General features: G+C 41.3%; 1 protein-coding gene across 10 annotated transcripts in view; it reads right to left on the bottom strand.

Annotated features, from left to right (window-relative positions):
* LOC122540743 (kelch-like protein 29) overlaps positions 1-22,927 on the bottom strand; it is a 389,851-nt gene that overhangs the window by 105,683 nt on the left and 261,241 nt on the right. For 9 of the 10 annotated variants that reach the window (XM_043676929.1, XM_043676918.1, XM_043676909.1 and 6 more), the window contains one exon: positions 20,714-20,791. The exons of the other annotated variant lie outside the window; for it this stretch is intronic. In XM_043676929.1, coding sequence (XP_043532864.1) covers positions 20,714-20,791 — 78 coding nt within the window. The remainder of the gene's footprint in view (positions 1-20,713; positions 20,792-22,927) is intronic. 10 annotated transcript variants of the gene reach the window in all.

Below are 22,927 nucleotides of genomic sequence, written 5' to 3'. Positions count from 1 at the left end.
CCCCCCACTCCTTCACCCACCAACAGTCTTCATCCCCCTCCCTCATTCCAGACAATCTTCACCTTCCTCTTGCATCCTGATTGTGGTTTCTCAAATATTCCAGAATGCATTAATATTTGGAAGTGAAACATTGAGGCTCATGGACTGATGACCTGGATTCCCTACTGCCATGATGTTCTTCATGATGTTGGATTTGTCCCAATTCAGCATGAATGGATGATTGTTCCACAATGAGACAAGGTTCCTGTAGTTCCTCTGAGCAACTCTCTCTGTTGGATGGACAATATACGATTACTGCTGCTACACTGACGACTGAATGACTGTACTCATTTCAATGGTGGCCTGTTGGCCCAAGTGTGGCAACTGTCATGCACACCACATCTATTACAGAGAGTAGTCTACTGCTCTTGATTAGACTGCCCCTTGTTACAAAGACTCAACTATGGAGCCAGGCTCTTTCATGGCACAGGCCGTTGAGTCTTCACTTTTCTCTGCAGCAGTTATGATGGTGATATGTCACACTGCAGTGGGATGGTTCAGTATTGGAACAAGGCTGTAGAGAAGTCAGTGTTTGCCTTCAAAAGAGATTTGATTGCCTGAACTGTCTACTTAACTTCCCCATTGAGTATTCTAGATCTGGTACATGTTCAACTCAAGGAAATGGTTGCAGACAGATTTGTTAGCAAACTACATGCAGGATCCCTTGTGTAGCAAACACTTCAGACAAGACCCCGACAAGTGCATCTATGGTGGGATATTTAAACTTTCTACCTCAACCACTGTGAAAAACAGTCAACAACAATGAGGTAAGGCAGTCTGTCAAATAAAGTATTTTTATATAGGTCAGTTCACATTTGTTCCTATGCGTTAGTGGGGAAATTAATAAAGCTGGCATGGACTGAGGATCTGTTCTGTGCTATATGACTCTGTGACTCTCTCTGTTCAGGCTGTGAGTAACACACAACTTACACAGTTAGCTATGAGGCGCTCAATCTCCTTTAAAATCCCAAAATACTAAGCAGATAATCACACCCTAACTCTGTAGTAATGCAAGTATCCTTGGCCAATTTGGAATGACTAGCCTCTTATCAAACACCAGGAGTTTATCTGTAATGATGAAATGCTCTTGATGCTAAAGATTTCATGGTGAACCCACCAGGTGTTTGATGTGACCAACTTTTGATGCAATACCAGCCTGTTCTTAATCTTCCTTTTGTTCCAACTGAAATTCAGCAGATATCCTGATAATGAATTACATTCAGACTTTCTACTATCTGATATTCTTTATGTTGCAGTACACAATGTTTCATCATGTCTCCTAGACATTGTTGTTTCATGTCTGCAGATTGTAACTTCTGTTTAGAGTTATAGAGATGTACAGCACAGAAAGAGAACCTTCGATCCAACTCGTTCATGCCGATCAGATATCCTATATTAATCTAGTCCCATTTGCCAGCACTTAGCCCATATCTCTTTAAACCCTTCCTGTTCTTATACTCATCCGGATGCCTTTTAAACGTTATAATTGTACCAACCGCTTGCCACTTCCTCTGGCAACTCACACACCACCCTCTGCGTGAACAAGTTGCCCCTTGGGTCCCTTATAAACTTTTCCCCTCTCACCTTAAACACATGCCCTCTAGTTTTTGACTCTTCCATCCCAGGGAAAAGATCTTGTCTATTTACCCTATCCATGCCCCTCATGATTTTATAGACATCTATCAGGCCTCCCCTCAGCCTCTGATGCTCCAGGGAAAACAGCCCTAGCCTGTTCAGTCTCTCCCTATAGCTGAAACCCTCCAACCCTGGCAACATCCTTGTAATTTTCAGCTATGGTGTTTACATAGATAGAACAGTGACACTCAACTTTTTCAACTTAAAATTAATGGAATCTCCACTTGATGTCCATTCTGTCAAATTCTGTAAAACTGGTAAGATCATCAATTTACCAGAGGCATCCCTCAGGTAACTTTCTTATTGGAGGCATTTAATTCAACATGGGCATATTTTCTAAAGGAAGAAGCAATCATCCTCACTAACCTCCTTTGCAAGAGCAAGCATTTGGCTTTTGGTTTCCCTGAAACTGTATTCTACTTGAGCACATCTTCCAGAAGTGATCTATATTTTAAGGTTAAAAATCACACAACACCAGGTTATAGTCCAACAGGTTTAATTGGAATCACACTAGTGTGATTTTTAACTTTGTACACCCCAGTCCAACACCGGCATCTCCGAATCATATATTTTAAGGTGTAGCATTGTTTTGTCAGAGCCAAGTAAGGTTTGTGCTAGTGAGGATTTTTTGTTCCACAGCATTGACATAGACTCCTAGTGTCTGCTGTTTGGCCAACCCTTTCTGTTGGCTTGTCATGTGTGTCTGCGGAGTATTTGTACCTTATTAGGTGGACAGGTTCTCTTGACCTTCTCTGGTAAGGGATGCTCATCTTCCTGGTTTCTGCTTCCATCCCAATTTGAGACACCTTTCTTCAAAGTCAAATCTTCTTTGGGTTGTAATTAATCTGACAGACTGATTGATAATCCCAACAGAATTTCTGCTTCCTATGAATTCTGTGTTCAAAACTCTACAGTCGCAATTCATTATTAATTTGCAGAGCTCATTAAAGTCATAGTATGTGCATTCTCCCGGATGCTTAACTCTTCTGTGAAACCTTGCTCTTTCAAGAATTTTATTTGCCCTCAGGTTGAAGTAATTATCGAAAGCTTTTAGAACTTCTTCAAATCAGTGTTTTCTTGTGTATTTTGATGATGTATAGTATACTATCACCAGCTGTTGGAACTATTGAGTCCAACAGTGAATTTATTTATTCAGTTTGATTTTGAAACAGTTCTCCATCTTTATGACTGTTTTCTCCAAGGTGACTAATCTTGTGTTCAGCCTGTGTGTCATTAAATTTTCGTGGCAATATTATTTTGTCTGCCCTTTCTACTGAGCAATAAGCAGCATTCCCTCACATTTTATTCACCCTCCGAGTCCCGTCAGCAGCAGTGACTTTCAGACGTGAAAGTTAATGACATCAACTGTGTGCTGATGTCATCACCAGGCACGGCACGGTAGAAGGGAATGTTGTGATTAGTTAGTCTGATTAGTTTTAAGCTGTTTTAAATTCGTAAGAATCTAAATGCTGATTTACTCTGTTTGACTCAAAGATTTAATGAATATGGAATAGATAAATGCCGATGGCTCTAAAGTTTATAATGTTGCATTTAATAAATGGTCTTGTATTAAAGTCCCTTTAAAGATCGCAAAATGTCTGAATAGCAACACTGCTGTATTTTGTCTGCAGATCTTTTGTACATTATTACAGGGATGTTATCTGTTTTTTCTCAATAAAGCTTACAATCATATTATGGCGATACTCTTGCTTCATCTGCTTACTGGTGATTTATCTGTTATTTTTCTTACCAATATGACAGGGTTTTTTTTAACCTTCTGTCTGTTTTTCCAGCTTTTGCATCCAAGATGGAGATAGTTGCTACTTCTTCATGGACCAATTAAATGTTTTCCTGTCCTTCAGGGTCCGAAACACAAAGTTAAAATAGAATTCTGCAACTGTGGCCTTAACAATCATCCCAAAATTGAGGTTTATGTCATGAATTGCCTGATAATATCAGAGTTTTTAAAATCATCTCTCTTCAGCCTCTGTATTCAAAATATTTTCAGAAACAAGTCAAGGAATAGACTGTTTGGTCATGGAGTCATAGAGATGTACAGCCTGGAAACAGATCCTTCGGTCTAACCCGTCCATGCCGACCAGATATCTCAACCCAATCCAGTCCCACCTTCCAGCACCCAGCCCATATCCCTCCAAACCTTTCCTATTCATATTCCCATCCAAATGTCTTCTTAAATGTTGCAATTGTACCAGCCTCCACCACTTCCTCTGGCAGGTCATTCCGTACACGTACGACCCTCTATGTGAAAACGTTGCCCCGTAGTTCTCTTTTATATCTTTCCCCTCTCACCCTAAACCTATACCCTCTAATTCTGGACTCCCAGAGCCCAGGGAAAATACTTTGCCTATTTACCCGATCCATGCCCCTCATAATTTTGTAAACCTCTAGAAGGTCACCCCTCAGCCTTCGACGCTCCAGGGAAAACAGCCCCAGCCCTGTTCAGCCTCTCCCTATCAACATCAACTAGCCACGAAACGACACAACCAGCTATCCCTAGTAGCCACACACGCAGACGACAAGCAACATGAATTTGACTGGGACAACACTACCATTATAGGGCAAGTGAAACAAAGAACAGCCAGGGAATTCCTAGAAACATGGCACTCATCCACAAACTCCATCAACAAACACATAGACCTGGACCCAATATACCGGCCACTACAGCGGACAGCTGAAACTGACAACCGGAAGCGGCAGGGACCGGCCACTATAAATGCCGGAGGAAACGCTTCACAGGAGGCTCCCAAGCACTGAGGATGTCACATAGACAGGGGACGAAACGTTTGCAACAAAACTTTCCAGCTCGGCGAACAGAACCACAGCAGCCTCTCCCTATAGCTCAAACCCTCCAAACCCTGGCAACATCCTTGTAAATCTTTTCTGAACCCTTTCAAGTTTCACAACATCTTTCCGATAGGAAGGAGACCAGAATTGCACGCAATATTCCAACAGTGGACTAACCAATGTCCTGTACAGCCGCAACATGACCTCCCAACTCCTGTATTCAATACTCTGACCAATTACAGAAAGCATACCAAACACCGCCTTCACTATCCTATCTACCTGCGACTCCACTTTCAAGGAGCTATGAACCTGCACTCCAAGGTCTCTTTGTTCAGCAACACTCCCTAGGACTTTATCATTAAGTGTATAAGTCCTGCTAAGATTTGCTTCCCCAAAATGCAGCACCTCGCATTTATCTGAATTAAACTCCATCTGCACCTCTCAGCCCATTGGCCCATCTGGTCAAGATCCTGTTGTAATCTGAGGTAACCCTCTTCGCTGTCCACTACACCTCCAATTTTAGTGTCATCTGCAAACTTACTAACTGTATCTCTTATCCTCACATCCAAATCATTTATGTAAATGACAAAAATTAGAGAACCCAGCACCGATCCACTGATCGCAGGCCTCCAGATTGAAAAACAACCCTCCACCACCACCTTCTGTCTTCTACCTTTGAGCCAGTTCTGTATCCAAATGGCTAGTTCTCCCTGTATTTTGAGAGATCTAAACTTGCTAATCAGGTCCTGTGAGTCTGTTCTATCTTTCAAAAGAATCTTGGCTGGTCTGACATTTCTTATGTCCACTTTCCTGCATTTCTCCCAAGCCTTGATTCTCCTCCTGATCAATAATCTATCTCAGTCTTAAATATGCACAAGCTGACATTTGTTTCACCTGAAATGTACTTTGCATAAATTCTAATATCTGGCCTTGGTTTGGATTAAATTAATTTTCTAGACACTGGAGCTATTTGTTTTGAAGGCTAAGTTTTCTTTTCCAATTACTATCCTTTCCAGTCTGGTCCTTTGTGCCATTATATTACATTTGTCCCTCTTGCCCATAGAGATTTCTAACTTTGGTCCAGATTTCTGAACAACTGCTACAGATTCTTCTTCTGTAAGGACTCTCAGTTCCCAGCGTAATGCACTTTTATACTCTCCCCCGAGCCCACACCATTTTCCTTGTAGCTTTTACTGGCTTTGTGGCGAAGGCTTTATTCTGAAGTGCTGTATTAAAACTGCTGTAACACTGAGTGCTGATGCTTGTATCCACCTCCAGGAACTGTCTAACCAACTCTATCTTCTTACAGCAGTGACATTCTTAAAGTGGCAGACTCACTTTTATTATGAAACATTTTTCAAGCTTAATGATTTTATTTTCCACTGTTGTTACCCTGAACTATGTCGCAACAATCCACACCCCCAATCAAGAAGGCACAATGTCTCTACTTCCTCAGGAGGCTAAAGAAATTCAGCATATTCATAAGTACTCTTGCCTATTTTCACAGATGCACCATAGAAAGCATTCTATCTGGGTGCATAATGGCTCTGCTCAGGACAATAAGAAAGTTGTAAACACAGCCCAAACCATCACACAAGCTTTCCTTCCATCCATTGACTCATCTGCACTTCTCAATGCCTCAGAAAAGCACCATCATCAAAGACCCCTCCCACCCCAGTTATAATCTCTTCCAACCTCTTCCATCCGGCAGAAGATAGAAAAGCTTAAACACACTTACCAACAGGTTCAAGAACAGCTTCTTCCCCACTGTTAATGTTTTCTGAATGGACTTTTCAAATTTCAAATGTAATATTGATCTTGCTTTTTGCGCATTTTCTCTGCAGCCATAACTTTGTATTCCTTGCTCTGTTCTATCACCCTATGATCTTCGTAAGGGGTATGATCTGCCTGCACTGCTCGCAAAACAAAAAACTTTTCACTGTACTGAGGTATACGTGACAATAATAAGCCAAATCGAATACTTGATCACCATGTCATATGTTGCAGTACCGACCATTGGTGGATGGTGGTGGGGATGGCCCTCAGCCATCAATTTTCTTTTGAAAATTAAACAGCTCAGCCAACTCTTTGTTGGGTAGAAGGACTTTTCAATTTAGTATTGAAAGAGGGTAAAGCATGTTTGAGTTTTTAAAAGAGAGAAGTTTCTTGCCTTTAAAACAAAACATGACCTATTGCATGACTTGATCAGGCTTAAGTTATACTAACCAGCTGGATCTCATGCTAGACAGCAGCTTCTTAATCCAGATGACTGTGTGATAACATCAGATAGGGGAGGGAGGATAATGCAGCTTCAACATCAACTCTTTCAGAACCACTAATCTTAGAAGAGCAATTTCATTCCACGTTCTAGACTTGGCTCCTGTCAGCCCCATGTTAATTGAAGTCATCAAACCCTCACTTATTTGTCTCCACAAAGGGACGTATACACATTGAGCTGTTATTCCTTTCTACCGGTAATCACTGACAACTGTTTTTAATGAGATTCATGCTGTGACCAGCCAATTAATGCTGCAGTTCATTCATTTATGAGATAAGGTTATCCCTTATATTGACAATTAGTCAAACAACAGAAGCAGCACGCGACTGACAGAGCTAAGCGATCCCTCATCAGTGGATCAGAACTGAGCTCTGCAGTCCTGTCACATCCATTTGTGAATGGTGGTGAACAATGAAACAACTAAATGGAGAAGCCATATTCCTATTCTCAATAGTGAGGATGCCCAGCCAGCAAGCAAGCAAAAGCCAATGATGGAAAGAGTTATCGACAGTGCCACCAAGCGACTCTTACACATAACCTGTTCACCAAGGGTCTGTTTGGTCTCCATCTGCTCCTGACCTCATTACGTCCTTGGTCCAAACACAGACAGAAGATCTGAAGCCCAGAGGTGCAGTGTAAGTAACTACCTGTGATACCAATACATCATTTGACAGAGTGTGACATCAAACAGCCCAAGCAAAATTGATCAACCGGACTTGGGAAATAACACCCCACTAGTATGGAAAAAAGCGGTTGTGATTGTTGGGGGTCATGTCTCTCAGCCTTATAATGCCATGGCAGGGGTTTCTCAGAGTAGTATCCTAGGTCTAACTTTCTTCAAAAATGCTTTTTCCTCTATCTCAACAGAGTGGGAGTGTTCGCTGGTGATTGTATAATATTCAGCACAACTTGTGATTCCTCAGATACTGAGGCAGTCCCTGTCAATACGTGGCAAGACATAGATAGCATTCATGTCTGAGCTGATAAACCATAATTAACTTGTGCCAGGCAATGAGAAACTCCATCATATGAGAATCCCTCTCTCTGGGTTTAATGGCAATCCCATCACTGATTCCCCTCTCTCAAAATCCAGTGATTAACACTGAACAAAAGCTGAATACTGCCAAATGAATGAATACTGTGGCTACAAGAGTAGTTCAGAGGCAAAGAATTCTATGGTCAGTAACTCACCTCCTGTTCCCCGTTCCTATATACCATATCCTCCTACACAGAACAAGTGCGATGAAATACTGTCCACTTGGATGGATGGGCATAGCATTACAATAATGGAGAAACGTGACACCACCCAAGTCAAAGCAACCCATTTTCAACATCCACACTCATTGCTATTAATGCAGAGATGCAGAAGAGTGTACAAGATGGACAGCAGTAACTTACTAAGGCTCCTTTGACAGCACCTTCCAAATCCATGACTTGTCCCTCTAAAGGGACAAGGGCCACTGACACATAGGAACATTATCAGCTGCATGTTCTCCTCCACGTCTCACAGCGTCCTGACTTAAAACTATATCTGCCTTCAATGTCACTGCATTAAAGTCCTGGAATTCCCTTTCTAACAGTAGTGCAGATGTAACTCCACCAAGGACTGTGGTGGCTTAGGCAGTTAGATCTTGGCAATCAATAGTGTCCTTAGCATGAGGTTGGGGAATGCTAGGGTTCGGCAAACACAGAGAAGAGGAGATCATTAAGTACAGGTGGCGCCTCTGCTACAGGGATGGCTCCTCAGTGCGTCATGGAGTCCATAAAACTAAAGAGGCCTGGGTGTCCATCAGACTTTATTTGGTGATCTCCACAAACAGACAGAATTCTTGAAGGGGCAGGATCTGGTTCTTGATTAGCCACTTACACGGTTCAATTGGGCTACCAGCAAGTGGTTGATCTGCCAATTTTCTTTTAAAGTTGGCAAAATGGCATGGTGGCTGGACAATGTCAGACATTAGCTCCCCAATCAATGCCTTCCCACACCAGTCTTACCATCTCCCAGCCCAGTGCCAAATGGCTGATAAAAGTCCGGGGGGCTGTAGTCTTTGAGAGCAAAACGTAAGTGAGCATTCTATTTTAAATATGTGAACATTAAACAGATCTGTGAAATTGCAATGCTTGTTTAATTAAAGGTTCCCTTTAATGAAAGTGGTGAGAAAGTGTGTTTCTTACGCCTTTATTTGAAGAAAAAAATCTCATTACTTGTTGTCACCTTTTGGGCAAACAACTGCATTGATTCAGGGTCAGTGATGCACACGGTGATTGAGTGGTTGTCAAGTGCTTCCAGTATTCAACAACTGCTTTAAAAAAAAAATCCTTCCAGAATATTTAAGATATTCCAGCAATAGACCTGGAATGTCATTACCACTGTCATTGCCTCCACCAACAAGGTCACAGATATTACAGAATTTTCAATTTCAGCACTCAAATACATGGACTTCTAACACCTCAGGAAATTGTCTACAAAACAGCATTCCTCACTATGGCAGCTTGTGATTGGGAATTTAATTGCAGACTTACAGTATCAGTCAGAGGATCACATTGAGTGGACAACAGTCACAAGTACAGAATTTAAATGAGGGAACTGAGCAATTCACCAATAAAACTATTTCTGCAAAGGCTGTTAATAAAAGAAGGTTGCAGAATTCATTAAAATGCAGTCAGAAGTGTCATGAGAGGAATGCACAGCATACACGTACATTAAAAACATAAAAATTAAAAAACATAGAAATACTGAGAGCCCACATTTCCTTGGGGAGTCCAGCGCAGCCTCAGTGTGACTCCAATAGATCCCTGCCATTTCAGGGGTTCTTCATAAGGGGTGGATTGGGGAACCTCGCCTTTCAAGACTTCACAGGGAGTCCCTAGGGACTTGGCAGCTATGATCTTGAGATGGATAAGGTGTATTAGTCTAATAGAATCATAAAGTCATAGACCTGTACAGCATGGAAACAGACCCTGCAGTCCAACTCATCCATGCCAGATATGCTGAATTAATCTAGCCCCATGCGCCATGATTTTGCCCCTATCCCTCTAAACCTTTCCTATTCATATACCCATCCAGATGCCTTTTAAATGTTGCAATTGTACTAGCCTCAACCACTTCTTCTGGCAGCTCATTCCATCTATGCACCACCCTCTGCGTGAAAAGGTTGCCCCTTGGGTCCCTTTTAAATCTTTCTTCTCTCACCTTAAACCTATGCCCTCTAGTTCTGGACTCCCCCTTACCTCACCCTGGGATAAAGGCCTTGTTATTCACCCTTCCATGCCCCTCGTGATCTTATGAGGTCACCCCTCAGCCTCTGACACTCCAGGGAAAATAGCTCCAGCCCATTCAACCTCTCCCTATAGTTCAAACTCTCCAACCCTGGCAACATCCTTGTAAATCTTTCCTGAACCCTTTCAAGTTTCACAACATCCTTCCGAGAGCAGGGAGGCCAGAATGGACAGAACAAGGGCCACTAAGGAGTCCAAACAATTGAAAGCTGGAGCCATTTTAAGTTTTGGGTTTTGAGGTCTTCATTAAAAAGGTGGCTGAGGGCAAAGTCCATTGTGTTTTTGGAGTTGGTGGCTGCACAATTTGTCCCCACTTTCCCAAAGGCACAAGCCGCCAAGATTCTGAACTGCACCAAATAAACAGATGCTTGAGGTGCCCACAGCAATACAAAGCAGCCAGCCCCAGCTCCATCAGATGGTCTGTTGCTGGCTCCACAAATTTCAGGCACATGATCTACAGATTTACAACTTGCATGCATTTATATTTGTGCTATTTTGATCACCACACATTCGTTTAACCTTCTATATGCAGTGGAACCATGTAAGGTAGAAAGTGTTTAGTAGAGATTTTCATTGATATTCAAACATACCAGCTGATATTTACAGTTCAAGCAAAAAACACTGCAGAAAGGTATTGTTGATAGCACTCGATCTGTAAAAGTACATCAAGGATTGAACTGTTGCTTGTATATATTAGGGTGCAATATTTAACTTCTAATTTCTAATTTTAATTTGTTAAAGTTGATTCTTGCCAGGCTGTATTTTTCTAAAAAGTTGTACTATGTAAGAGAGCTAATATATAAAACTGGTCTCAGTAAAATTTGATTTTTGAGCTCTAAAATCAGTCAGCACAAGAAAACAATGTTGTCTTTTACTGAGCTCACAGTTTCATTGCAAGCACAAAATCATACTTGTCAAAGGTTTGGTGAAAACAATCTGCGACGTACAGACGAGGTTTTTGAGAAAGCCATCAGTACATCTGAGAGCTAGCTTCAGCTGATGTTTATTTCAGCAGCCATTCTTTAAAGATCATGTTCAATAGAACATCATCATTATACAATAACATGCGGCGAGAATACATTCATTTCAGTGTCAGGTGAGGACTGGCAATTGACTGTATAACAATTTTGTTTAATGAGATATAAGTTTCAGATGGCCCATCTTTGACAAATTACAATCCACTCAAAACAAAAAATACTGAACAGTACAGCACAGGACCTGGCCCTTTAGCCCACCAAGACTGCACTGACACATGATGCCTTTCTAAACTAAAAACTCTTTGCTTCCATGCTGCCCATATCCCTGCATTCCCTGCCTATTCATCTGTCCGTCTAGATGCGCCTTTTGTGTTGCTGTTGTTTCCGCCTTCACTTTCTCCTCTGGTAATACCTTCCAGATACTTATCACCCTTTGTTTAAAAAAACCTGTCTCTCATGTCTCCTTTAAACTTTTCCCCTTTTACCTTACTTATGTCCCCTATTAATTGACATTCTGGGAAAAAGACTCTGATTATCCGTTCTATCAATGTCACTCTTCATTTTGCAAACTTCCTCATCCTTCACCATTCAAGGGAAAATAAACCAAGTTTGTCCAATCTCTCTTCATAACTAATACTCTCTAAAGCTGGCAACATCCCTCATAAAGTACTTTTATACCCTCCCTATAGCCTCCAAATCCTTCTGATCATGTGGCACCAGAACTATGTGCAATAATCCAAAAGTGGCCTTTCTAAAAACTTCTATACAGCTGTAAGCGGACTTGCCAGTTTTTACACTCTATGCCCCAACTAATGGGCCTGTTCCTGGGCTGTAAATTTTCTTTGTTTTTTTGTTCTTTATCAGCTTTGGCAGACAACAAAGATTTGAAATACATAAAAAGGATGATGTTATCACAGTTTCTCAGTTTAAGGTTTAGTTTATGCTGCAGCATATTTTTCTGGATATAAAACAATGCTGTAACTCTGCAGTGTCATAGTGTCACACAGCACGAAAATAGACCTTGTGATCTAACTCCGTGTACAGCCACTTGTTAACAGTTCCACTGTTCTTGTGGAAATGTTTTAAAACTGGCATAGAGAAACTTTGGTATAAAAGGACAGAGGCGTTCACCTGCATTGCTAAATGGTCTCTAACTTTTTGTGACAGAAAACATTTTGCTGAATTTAGAGCAAGCCTTTTAACTTCTTCTGTAAACTGACTATATAGGCATGTGGAATAGCTAGTTAAATTAAGCAGCAGCTTTGCGATGCAGTCTTTTTTTAATCAGTTGACATGCATTGGTTGATGAATTCACTGATAATTGTAAAGATTATAATTAACTGATGTTAATAGTTTACTGGGAGATCAATGAGGCCACAATGGTTTACACTGGGCTCCAAATGGGCAAGGTTAGAACATCAAGATGTGCAATGTGTTCTAAAATACCATTTAATCAGAAAATAGCAGTGTATGTTTGAATGCTTAAACAAAAATAACTTTAGGTGGTGATGTCTGTCTGCTAGAGGGTTCTACATGCTGAACAAACAAGTCTACCAAATCCATTGCGATCAGCAGAATCCGATACAATCTACTGTCCTCGATTCCGGGATTACAATCACATATCTGCATGCTACGAATATACTCAACATTTCTCCTGCTGAAATAGAACAGGAAACAAAAAAAATATAAAAATCCTATAAATAGGCTGCTATCGCATTTGGGATCATAACTAGTGTCACCATTTGTTTGTTGTTATCTGACTTTGAATATGTGACATCAAGGTAGCATTTGACCAAGTGTGGCGTTAAACAGCCTCGGCAAAACTGGAGTCAATGCAGATCAGGTCAGAGTCAAACTGAGCAAAATGGAAGAAGGTGGTACTTGTTGGAAGGCAGGAGAAAGTGAGGTCTGCAGATGCTGGAGATCAGAGCTGAAAATGTGTTGCTGGAAAAGCGCAGCAGGTCAGGCAGCATCCAGGGAGCAGGAGAATCGACGTCTGAAGAAGGGCTTGTGCCCGAAATGTCGATTCTCCTGTTCCCTGGATGCTGCCTGACCTGCTGCGCTTTTCCAGCAACACATTTTCAGCTTGTTGGAAGGCAGTCAACTCAACCACAGGACGTAACTGCAGGAGTTCCTCAGGCTCATATCTAAAGCCCAGCCACTGTCAGCTGCTTCATCAATCATCTTCCCTCCATCATGAGCTCAGAACTGGCAATTTGTTGAGTCCTTAAATACCGTTGGAAGGCCCAAACCATATTCAGTTTTGAGTTGTTAAGTGGCAAATAACATTCATCCTACACAAGTGCCAGACAATGAAAATCTCCACCAAGATCGCCTCTTCAATGGCATTATCATTGCTGATTCCTCCACTATCAACATCCTGGGAGTTACCAACGATCAGAGACTGAACTGGAGCAGCCATATTAGCACTTGGCTACCAGGACATATTTTTATTGAAATGCCTGGCATTTTGTTTAATAGTTGTTGGCAACCAAATCCAGTTCGATTATAGTCCTTCTGAAGTGTTTATTTTATCTTTATAGGTCTCGAATAGCTGCTGAAATTCTGTGGGATACAAGCAACATTATTAATACCAGTCACATCCCAAGAATAAGCTGAAAAAGACATGCAGCCCTTAACCGCCAATGGGCTTGGGAAACATCCTTTGTGCAAGATCCCTGAATTGTTAAGTGTAGGAGACCACTCAGCCCATCACTTCTGCACCAATTCTCTGAATGGGCATCATGGCTTGGTGCTATTCTTCTGACTTTTCCCATAACCTTGCCCAACATTTCTATTCAATTACTCATCTAAAAGCCCTGCTGAATGCCTCAACCCACCACCATCAGACTTCAAGGCTGTGCATTCCAGACTTCAATGACTCACTGTGTGAACAAAATATGCTTAAATTGGATTTAATCCTTTTGCAAAATACTTTAAACTTGTGTCATTTCATTTATGATCCTCTTATGAGGGGAAAATTGTCTCACTATCCACTCTGTCACAGCCCTCATGTTTTTGAAAACTTCTATCAAACCTCCTCTTAATCTTGACTCCAAGTCCCAACTTCTCCAATTTATCTTCAGAACTGAAGATTCACATCAGGACAGTGTTTCTTGTAAATCTGCATTCTCTCCAATCTCACCTCCTTCCTAAAATCTGATACCCAAAACTGTGCACAGTACTCCAGCGGAGGTCGAACTGATATTTTATTCAAGTTGCTACTCTATATCCTGGTTAATAAAGCTGGGATAATGTATGCTTTATTAATTGCTCACCCTAACTATCCTTTATTGACTTATGTACATACACACCCTTTTCACTGGGTCTCCAACTACACAGATTCAGTGTACTTCAGTTAAATATTCAGTATATAGTTTAGCAGTTCATTTCGGCCGAGAGATTGTTCCTCTTTTCTGTAGGATGTGCCTAAGCCCCAGGTACACAAGGGCTGTCCAAACGCTCTAGCACACACCAACTGCACAAAACCCGTGCAGTTCAAGTGACTTACTTTCCTTCTACTTCACTAACCCTTGTCCCTTTCTATAAACTTCAGATATTCAACCATTGTCCTGAGTGACCTATTAAAAAGCTTGCAATAAGCTGCTCCCCAATTGCTGGGTGGAATTTAACATTGTTAACTTAGCAAAGTTGGAATTAAGTGTGTCATAAATGATACCACTCAGATTGCTGGCTTGATCAACAGAAAAGAAAAACAAACATGGAAATACCTTGAGGATTTCATTATACCGATCATTTTGTTTCCATGTTGTTTATGTCCCTTATATTCCATAAGCTTTACCTTTGCTCTGTTGAGCAGCACTATATGTTCTCCCATTGTGACACTGCTAAAAGCAGAGTGTTAACTTCCATATGTCTGCTGTTGGCATCCAGTTGTGCATCACTGCCACGTCTCTCACTCCTCCACAATTACCAAATTATCAGATTGCTTATCTGACATTCAATCCTGGATGAGTAGAAATCTCCTTAAATTCAAGATCGGCAGCAATGAAGCCATTGTTTATGATCATCACTCCAGGCTCTAGACCCTACCTACTGGCTGTACCCTTGCCCAAGTTACCATTTAGATTAAAGAAGTTAGTTTGCAGTTATAGGCCTGACTCAGTCAAGAGTGTGAAACATGACATATGCAGATTAGAGCTGGTAAGATTAGGTCTATAGCTTTGGGGAAGTCAGTTAGCCTTTTGGATATGGTCTGGGAAATCTGTAGGGGAGATCAAGGATGTTTGGGAGATACAATCTGCCCTTTGGGAGACTTTAAATGTTCTTTAGGATCATTAAGTGTAGATATGAGAGTCCACAAAAGGTGCACAAACTCATTAGAAATGTCAAACTGATTGCAACTAACATACATACCTAACAAAAAGGAATAGAAGTAGGACATTGGTTCACTCAAGTCTACTCCTCCATTTGAAAGGAACATCTTTGATCTGTTTGTTTCAAGTTGTACATTCTCGTCACCCTGACAGCATTTGATTCCTTTGTCTAGTAAAAGTCTATCTATCTCTACGTTAGAAATATTCAATGAACCCACATCCACCACCAGAGTGTTTCAAATTTGCACAGTTACAGAGAAACATTTCCTCTTAGCACTGCCGTGAAAGGGCAACCCCTAACTTTAAAACAGTTCCCGTAGTCCTGGTCTAACCCACCAAAGTAAACAGCCTTTTTACATTACCTTGTGAAAGCGGTTCAGGGTGTTATACATTTAAATTAAGTCACCCATCACTCTTCTAACTTCCAGTGAAAACAAGCCCAGCCAGTCTCATAAGACAATCCATTTATTCCAGCTATCAATCTAGTAAACCTCTTTTAAAACATTTGAACCAGTAGCGATCTGCCAAAAGAACTCTCACAACTGCAAAAAAAAAGCTCTCAGCGCATTTACAAATTCTTATTGTTTGAAGATTTGAAACATTTGTCTGGAGTGTTAAACACAATTATTGCTATTGTATCAATACTTCTGTTGACATAAACCTTGGCTATCATGTCATGAGTAATGTTGCATGGCCAATTTCACAACCTTCCATTGTCACAACACAGTTTGATTCACAGCTCTGAAGGGTGATGCACTTTAAAGTGGGGCTAATTCCAATGCTTGTTTTTATAAGGGATTAAAAGCAAATAAATATACTGGAAGGTTTTCTTAAATCAATAAGAGCTATTTTAATGAGTGAATTCTTCAACAGTTACTTAACTTTATTTAGCATATGTCTTGAGATTACATCCCCAAAGGGAACTCATGCAAAGAACCACTCTGTTGAATGGAGGGATTAACTGTTCACTCAAAATCTTCAATTAGATTCTAGGTGGAAGGCCATAGCAATTAGGAACAGCCCTTCAAGCCCACTGCACCATTTGACATGAACATGGCTGATCTTATCCTGGTCTCAATGCCACTCTCCTGCCTACTCCCCATAGCCCTTTATCCTGCTTTTCCTCAGAAACATATCTATTTCTTTCTTGAATCTGTTAATTGATGCTGCCTCCACTGCACTCTTGGACAGTGAGTTCCACAGATTCACAACCCTCAGAGAGGTTGTTTCTCCTCATCTCAGTTTTGAACCTGCCCCCTCTCACTCTATATCTATGCCCTCTTGTTCAAGGGGAAACATCTGTTCCACATCCACCTTATCATTCCACTTTTAGCATTTTATGTACCTCAATCTGATCACCCCTCATTCTTCTGAACCCAAGTTAGAGCAAATTCAAGATATTCAACCGTTCCTCATATGCCAGCCCTTTCATTGCTGGAATCGACCTTGTGAACCTTCTCCGAATTGCCTTCAGTCCTGCCCCTTCCTTCTTCAAGGAAGGAGACCAAAACTAGACACAATATTCCAATAATATACGATATTCCAATATTCAATAATTCCAATATTCACAATGCACATTCTTCCTGTCTTGAACTTAATTAGTCAAAGGCTAGAAGATGATGGAATCTGCAATCAGTACCCTCCTACCCAATTGAATACTGGCCTACCTGCAAACTGCCACTGCAGGACAGAGAGGGGAAGGATCGGGGCAGGTGATACATTAAATTCCAACTTGACAGCATAGCTTCAAATTGATCTGATGGCTCAAATAACTTTAGATTCATTAGGATGCTGAAGAAGGGTCACCGAACCTGCAAAATAAACTCTGATTTCTCTCCACAGATGCTGCCCGACCTGCTAAGATTTTCTAGCAATCTCTGTTTTTGGTTCGGATTTCCAGCACCAGCAGTTCTTTCAGTTTTTTAGATTCACCTACCTCAGAATAACATACTGCTGACACCTCAGTTGACTTCAATTGTGAAGCACTCGAACCAATGCTTTAGATATAGATAGGGATGGAGTGGTGGTGGTGGTGAGGGGTGATGTTTCAGTTTGGAAACTTGGACGTTTGTCTTCCTCTCCACATTGTGGCACAGTAGAAAACCTTTGTCATTAATAGGTTTCTGCACTATGTCCTGCTTAATAGACATGGTCTGGAGTCAGGTCAGGTGGGTTTAAGAGCGGATAGATCCAATCCTTAATACCAGAGAGAATGGTAGGTGTAATCCTCCTGCCTTGAGGTCTTTTATAGGCGGGTGGTTTAAGGTGAAGGAGGGAGATTGGGAAGCCCTGAGGGAGGTGCACTTTAGCTTCTCCTGGTTTACAAGCCTTTCAATAAAGACAGCTTCTTCTCCCCAAGCTAACCCCTGCTTCAATTAAGCTGCCACATTTCCTAAGCTTTAGGAAAACCAGGCCCATTAGTGTGAAACCCGCATAGCGAGTGAAATCGCAGGCATCAGGCTAATTAAAATATTTAAATGGCTAACATACCTCCTGGCAGCAGATTGGCTGCACACCCTTGCTCCTCATCTAATGGGCATTGGAGATGGGGAAAAGGGATTCAAGGTGGGTTTTCAGATTTTTAAACTAATTGACATTATCCTGGCCCTAACCAACTAAATTTTGGCTAAAATTCAGCTCATGACGCCTGTTCTGGCTTGAAGAAAGTAATTCAAAATGAAATTCTCTGCCACACCTTCCTCTAAAATGAATTATGCCACTTTCCCTTAAAAACATTACAATATTCTTAGACTTAACCACATCCTTTCAAAATTTTCCATGCACACAGATCTCTCTCATGTAAAGAAATTCCTTGCTCTTTTCTTCATTCTCATTGTTAATTTTAAATTGCTGAGAGGTATGGGGAGGTAGGAAGTGTTCAGGAACACTGGAGACGGTTGAAGAAATGAACAGTTTGCATTGTTATTTGTGGCTGAGCCTCACTATCAGAAGTGAAGCTGACTAAATGCAGAGCGCAGAGTTATAGAAAGCCTAAAATAAGTACCCCCTGGGACTCCACAAGGAAAGGCATTCATTTAGCAATTGTGAGACAAGCACAGAGACATGAGTTGAAAAATGAGGTGCTGGAAAAACACAGCAGGCCAGGCAGCCTCCGAGGAGCAGGAGAATCGATGTTTCGGGCATAAGCCCTTCTTCATTCCTGAAGAAGGCTTATGCCCGAAATGTCGATTCTCCTGCTCCTTGGATACTGCCTGGCCCGCTGTGTTTTTCCAGCACCTCATTTTTCAACTTTGGTCTCCAGCATCTGCAGTCCTCACTTTCTCCAAGCACAGAGTCATGTCCACTACACATCTGAATTGTGCAAAAAAGTTCCCTGAATTTTCTTTTAACTCTCTGTTCTGCTCATGTGACCCTCGGCTTGTGTATTTCAATTAGGATAACTGAAATCATTCATAGATATGTCATCACTGAGCTGGTCCAGTTTACCCAGCTCATCATATACACCAAGGAGCGTTTGGCAGTGAGAGGGTTTTTAATCTGGCAGGAGGAATGGACAGTGGGAACCGTGCCACCTTTCCACCTTCACCTCACTTCGGTCTGTGGCAGGAAAGCCATCCAACTGTAGGCCACAGATGGCCTTGTGTCCCTTCCACTAATTGGTGCCCACTTCAGGATCTCATCCCACCTCTGCCAGATTTAATCAATGGCAGAAATGTGACTTGCTGAAGAGTAAAAATGTTGGCAAGCTGCAAGGGAGGCACTTCATTCAAGTTAACTTCCAAATGGTCATCAACATATAAGTGTCTTGTTTTGTTTTCACTAACCTAGACACTGATACAATCAATCTTTTCTTGTCATTTGCCAAGAACATCATACTCTGAATATTCCCAGGATTTCATCATGGTAGCAGTAAAAGTAATATTTTAAAAGTCTATAATGGACAAATAGCCAAAGAAGTTACAACTCCTCTATATGGGACTTTTAAATGATTGTCACAGCTGTTGGCAACATTAGAAAAAGGGATCAGAAACAGACTTGGAGTTTACACCCGATAATCACAGAACATAAACGATTTACAAGGATGTTCCCAGGATTGGAGAGTTTGAGCTCCAGGGAGAGGCTGAATTGACTGGGACTGATTTCCCTGGAGTGTTGGAGGTTCAGGGTGACCTTATAGAAGTTTATAAAATCATGAGGGACATAGATAGGGTGAATAGACAAGGACTTTTCCCTGGAGTGGGGGAGTCAAAAGCTAGAGGGCATAGGTTTAGGGTGAGAGGGGAAAGATTTAAAAGGGACCTAAGGGACTTATGCAGAAGGTTTATGGATCGAGCTACCAGAGGAAGTGATGGAGGGTGGTACAATTACAACATTTATTAGGCATCTAGGATGGGTATTTGAATAGAAAGAGCTTGGAAGAGTTGGACTGAAGGGTCTGTTTCCGTGCATCTCTAGGACTTTAACTGATTGAGTTTGAGTAAAGAAGCTACCATAAAGGATTTTTGCAGGACTATATTACCTTCTTAGCAGAGTTCAGAGCAGCTTTTGTATTAAGAAATAATGATATTGTGCAAAGGGAAATGCTGACTAAATTCATTTCACATACAGAAATAAATTGGACATATGTATATTATGTGTGACCCTGTAGATCACAGTGATGGCTTAGCTAGGGCTTAATTGCATTGTTGTGCCCTACCCCAGATTAACAGTTTTACAGCCGGATAAAGATTAAGCTCTAAGTTTCTGAAATACTTTGCTCTGTTCAAGCTTGAAACGCTCATTAACATAGTCACGGTTCACTTTGCAAGAAACCAAATGTTGTTCCCTCCAACATAGCATTGCAGCAAAACTCTAAGCACGGACTTCTCAACTTCTCATCTGGAATAACCAGGAAAGGAAAAGGGAAGGGCAGTGTCAGGTGAATGATGCATGGAGTGATTCAAAATTAGTTTGGGAACTACTGGGAAGATTTTTTGTCGCTTGAATGCAACAGTTAGCTGTGGCTGGAATAATTAAGAACACCAAAATAGTTACACATGGAGATACAAAGCATTCAAAACACCTATGTAGGTGAGTGCAAGAAGATGGAGTGGAGTAATTGCTCAAACATAGTGGGACAGAAATTATTTATATTTTTTTTGAGTTTCATTCAATCTTTGCTGAGGACATTGTGCTGACAGCTATTGTAGCAACTCCAGGGCAAAGGAGAAGAATCATTGGGTCTGAGGTAGCAAGTTATGCTGATGAGAATTGGGCCACAGAACTTACTTAACAACCCTTTAAGGCCATGTTACCATGCAGTGAAGAGGGGTGTTCATGGCCAATCACTGGAAGAGCCCAGCATAAGCCAATTTGCTGGAGACTCAGTCCCCTCGAGCCCTGATCAGCTAAAGACACCTCACCTGCTTGAAGTTCTTCCGTGGTGTGAAGTCTGGGCTGAGCCTGGTCCACGGTGCTGACAGGGGACTCACGTCGCTCACCTCCAGAGATTTTCCAGGGCAAAGTCAAAAGACACAAATTACTCAGAGTTACTTTGTAAAGACTTCAGTAAATTGTCACATGATCAACTCCACATGCTTTAGCTAGAGATGAGTGACAAACTGCACTATATGAAAAAAAAACCTGAAGTGATCCATTTTGAGCAAAAAAAATTCAATCAATTTTGGTTTGAACAAATCATTCCTTTCAAAAACAAATCAAATGTTGTTGTCTACAAAGGGTGATTGAAGCCTCGTTATTAGCTTTGCCCCAGAAATTAATTCCACACCTGTGATGACAAGTTGATAAAATTAAGAGCAGCCAGATATAACAACAAGAATCAAAGTTAACACTCTCATACGTTCAAATGTCATATAATTTCTGCAGGAAATGGGCTCTGATTTGTAATGGATTATGGTCAGATTATATGATCGTAGCCACCAACTCATAGTGAAATGTGGCCCATATTTCATTTCAAAAGCATGATGTGTGGTAGGGTGAGCGAGAATAGAAAGGAAGTGAGAGAAAAAAAAACTCAACTCCTCCCTGTCAGTGCATGAGATGAAGGTGGAAAACATACTTCCTGACAGTTCAGTAGAAGGACAAAAAAAAATTCTTCTAGTGGTGTGGTGTCAGACATGTACTTGAATACTGGAATCTAATGAATGGGCTGTGCCTAGCAACCTTGCTTCAATTTGACCTTGTACATAATACCCCAGAATGTCTCTTCTAATGTCAAGTCAATTGGTGATTAAATGTACATATTGGGCACTGTTGAGCAACATTAAGAACAGAGTTCCCCTCAAAGCCACTCACCATTCTGACTTTGAAATACATTGCCGTTCCATCACTGTCATTGGATCAAAATCCTGAAACTCCCTCCCTAAGTCTGCCTACAGCACATGGACTGCAGCGGTTCAAGAATGCAGGTCACCCCACCTTTCTCAAGGGAAACTAGGCACGGGCAATAAATACTGACCCAGTCAGTGATGCCCACACTCCATGAATGAATTCTAAAATATATAAAATGGAAGGGTTGCTGTAAGCTGAAACCAGGTGAAGACATTATGAAGGGACTGACTTTGTTTTGACCAACTCCCTTCTGGCATCTGCTAGACAAACGTAGTTAAAGGCGTGTCACAGTTTCACACCTCAGATTCTAACCTGATTTGGTGCATCCCACTTTCAGGCCCATCCTCTGGCTGAATCAGGCCTCTCAAAAGCTGCAAGAATTTTAAGCACAGCTGTATGTTAGCCAAGCCTGTGGGTGCACTTTGTTAATTAGCGATTGAAGGCTTTTGGAAGCTGGTGGAGGATCCTGAGAGCTATAACACATCTCAGAGATGTCTTAAACTTGAATTAAAAGAAGTACCCTTCTGCCATCTCTGACCTTTCAATCCCCACTGATCCAAGGAAACTCCATAGTTGCAGACTTCACAAAGCAGTACTGCCCAAAGACTTGCATTTGGAATCTCAGGAAGATAAGGTCTTTTCCTGACTTGTTTACATCACAGTGATTGGCTAGCCCCATCGGTAAGTGCAGGATCACAACTATCCCTTCCAGGGGTGTAGAACAAACCCCACCTCGTAAAGGAGGTGGGACTGGATGGTGAAACAGATGACCCTTTCTAAATCCTGACCTATGACGCCCCACCAAGGACATACCAATGTCGCAACAGAAAAGACATGAATCTTAATCACACCGACTTCTGTACATCCTCACAAAATTGTGATTGTTGTTGTCCCCGTTGTCAGAACAACTACTGTATGTAGTGTTCAAAATGTTAGAAGGCATCTGCTTTAAACTGCGCAAAACGTATGAGATCAAAATCTTGTTAAATGAGTATCCCCTTAATACATTTATCAGATCTAAACATAACCAAGACGGGTTGCAGTCAGTAGTGAAGTCATCTTTGTGAACAACTCCTCACACGTTGTGACTTCAACCGACACAACTTGGGCATTTTCTTTGGCATCAAGAGAATCATGTTATGTAACTGCCAATGATTATTTTGGAGGCAAATTATTACTTATTTCACCAGGAGTTCTAAAAACAATTTTAACTGCAAACACCAAAACTTTGCAAAGTTATGAAACTTTTCGAGCAAAACTACATTTCTTTTGGCTTTGCAGTAGTT

Source organism: Chiloscyllium plagiosum, chromosome 3 (genome assembly GCF_004010195.1).
Source record: "Chiloscyllium plagiosum isolate BGI_BamShark_2017 chromosome 3, ASM401019v2, whole genome shotgun sequence".
Lineage (NCBI taxonomy): Eukaryota > Metazoa > Chordata > Chondrichthyes > Orectolobiformes > Hemiscylliidae > Chiloscyllium > Chiloscyllium plagiosum.
This window is presented reverse-complemented; position numbering and strand designations above follow the sequence as displayed.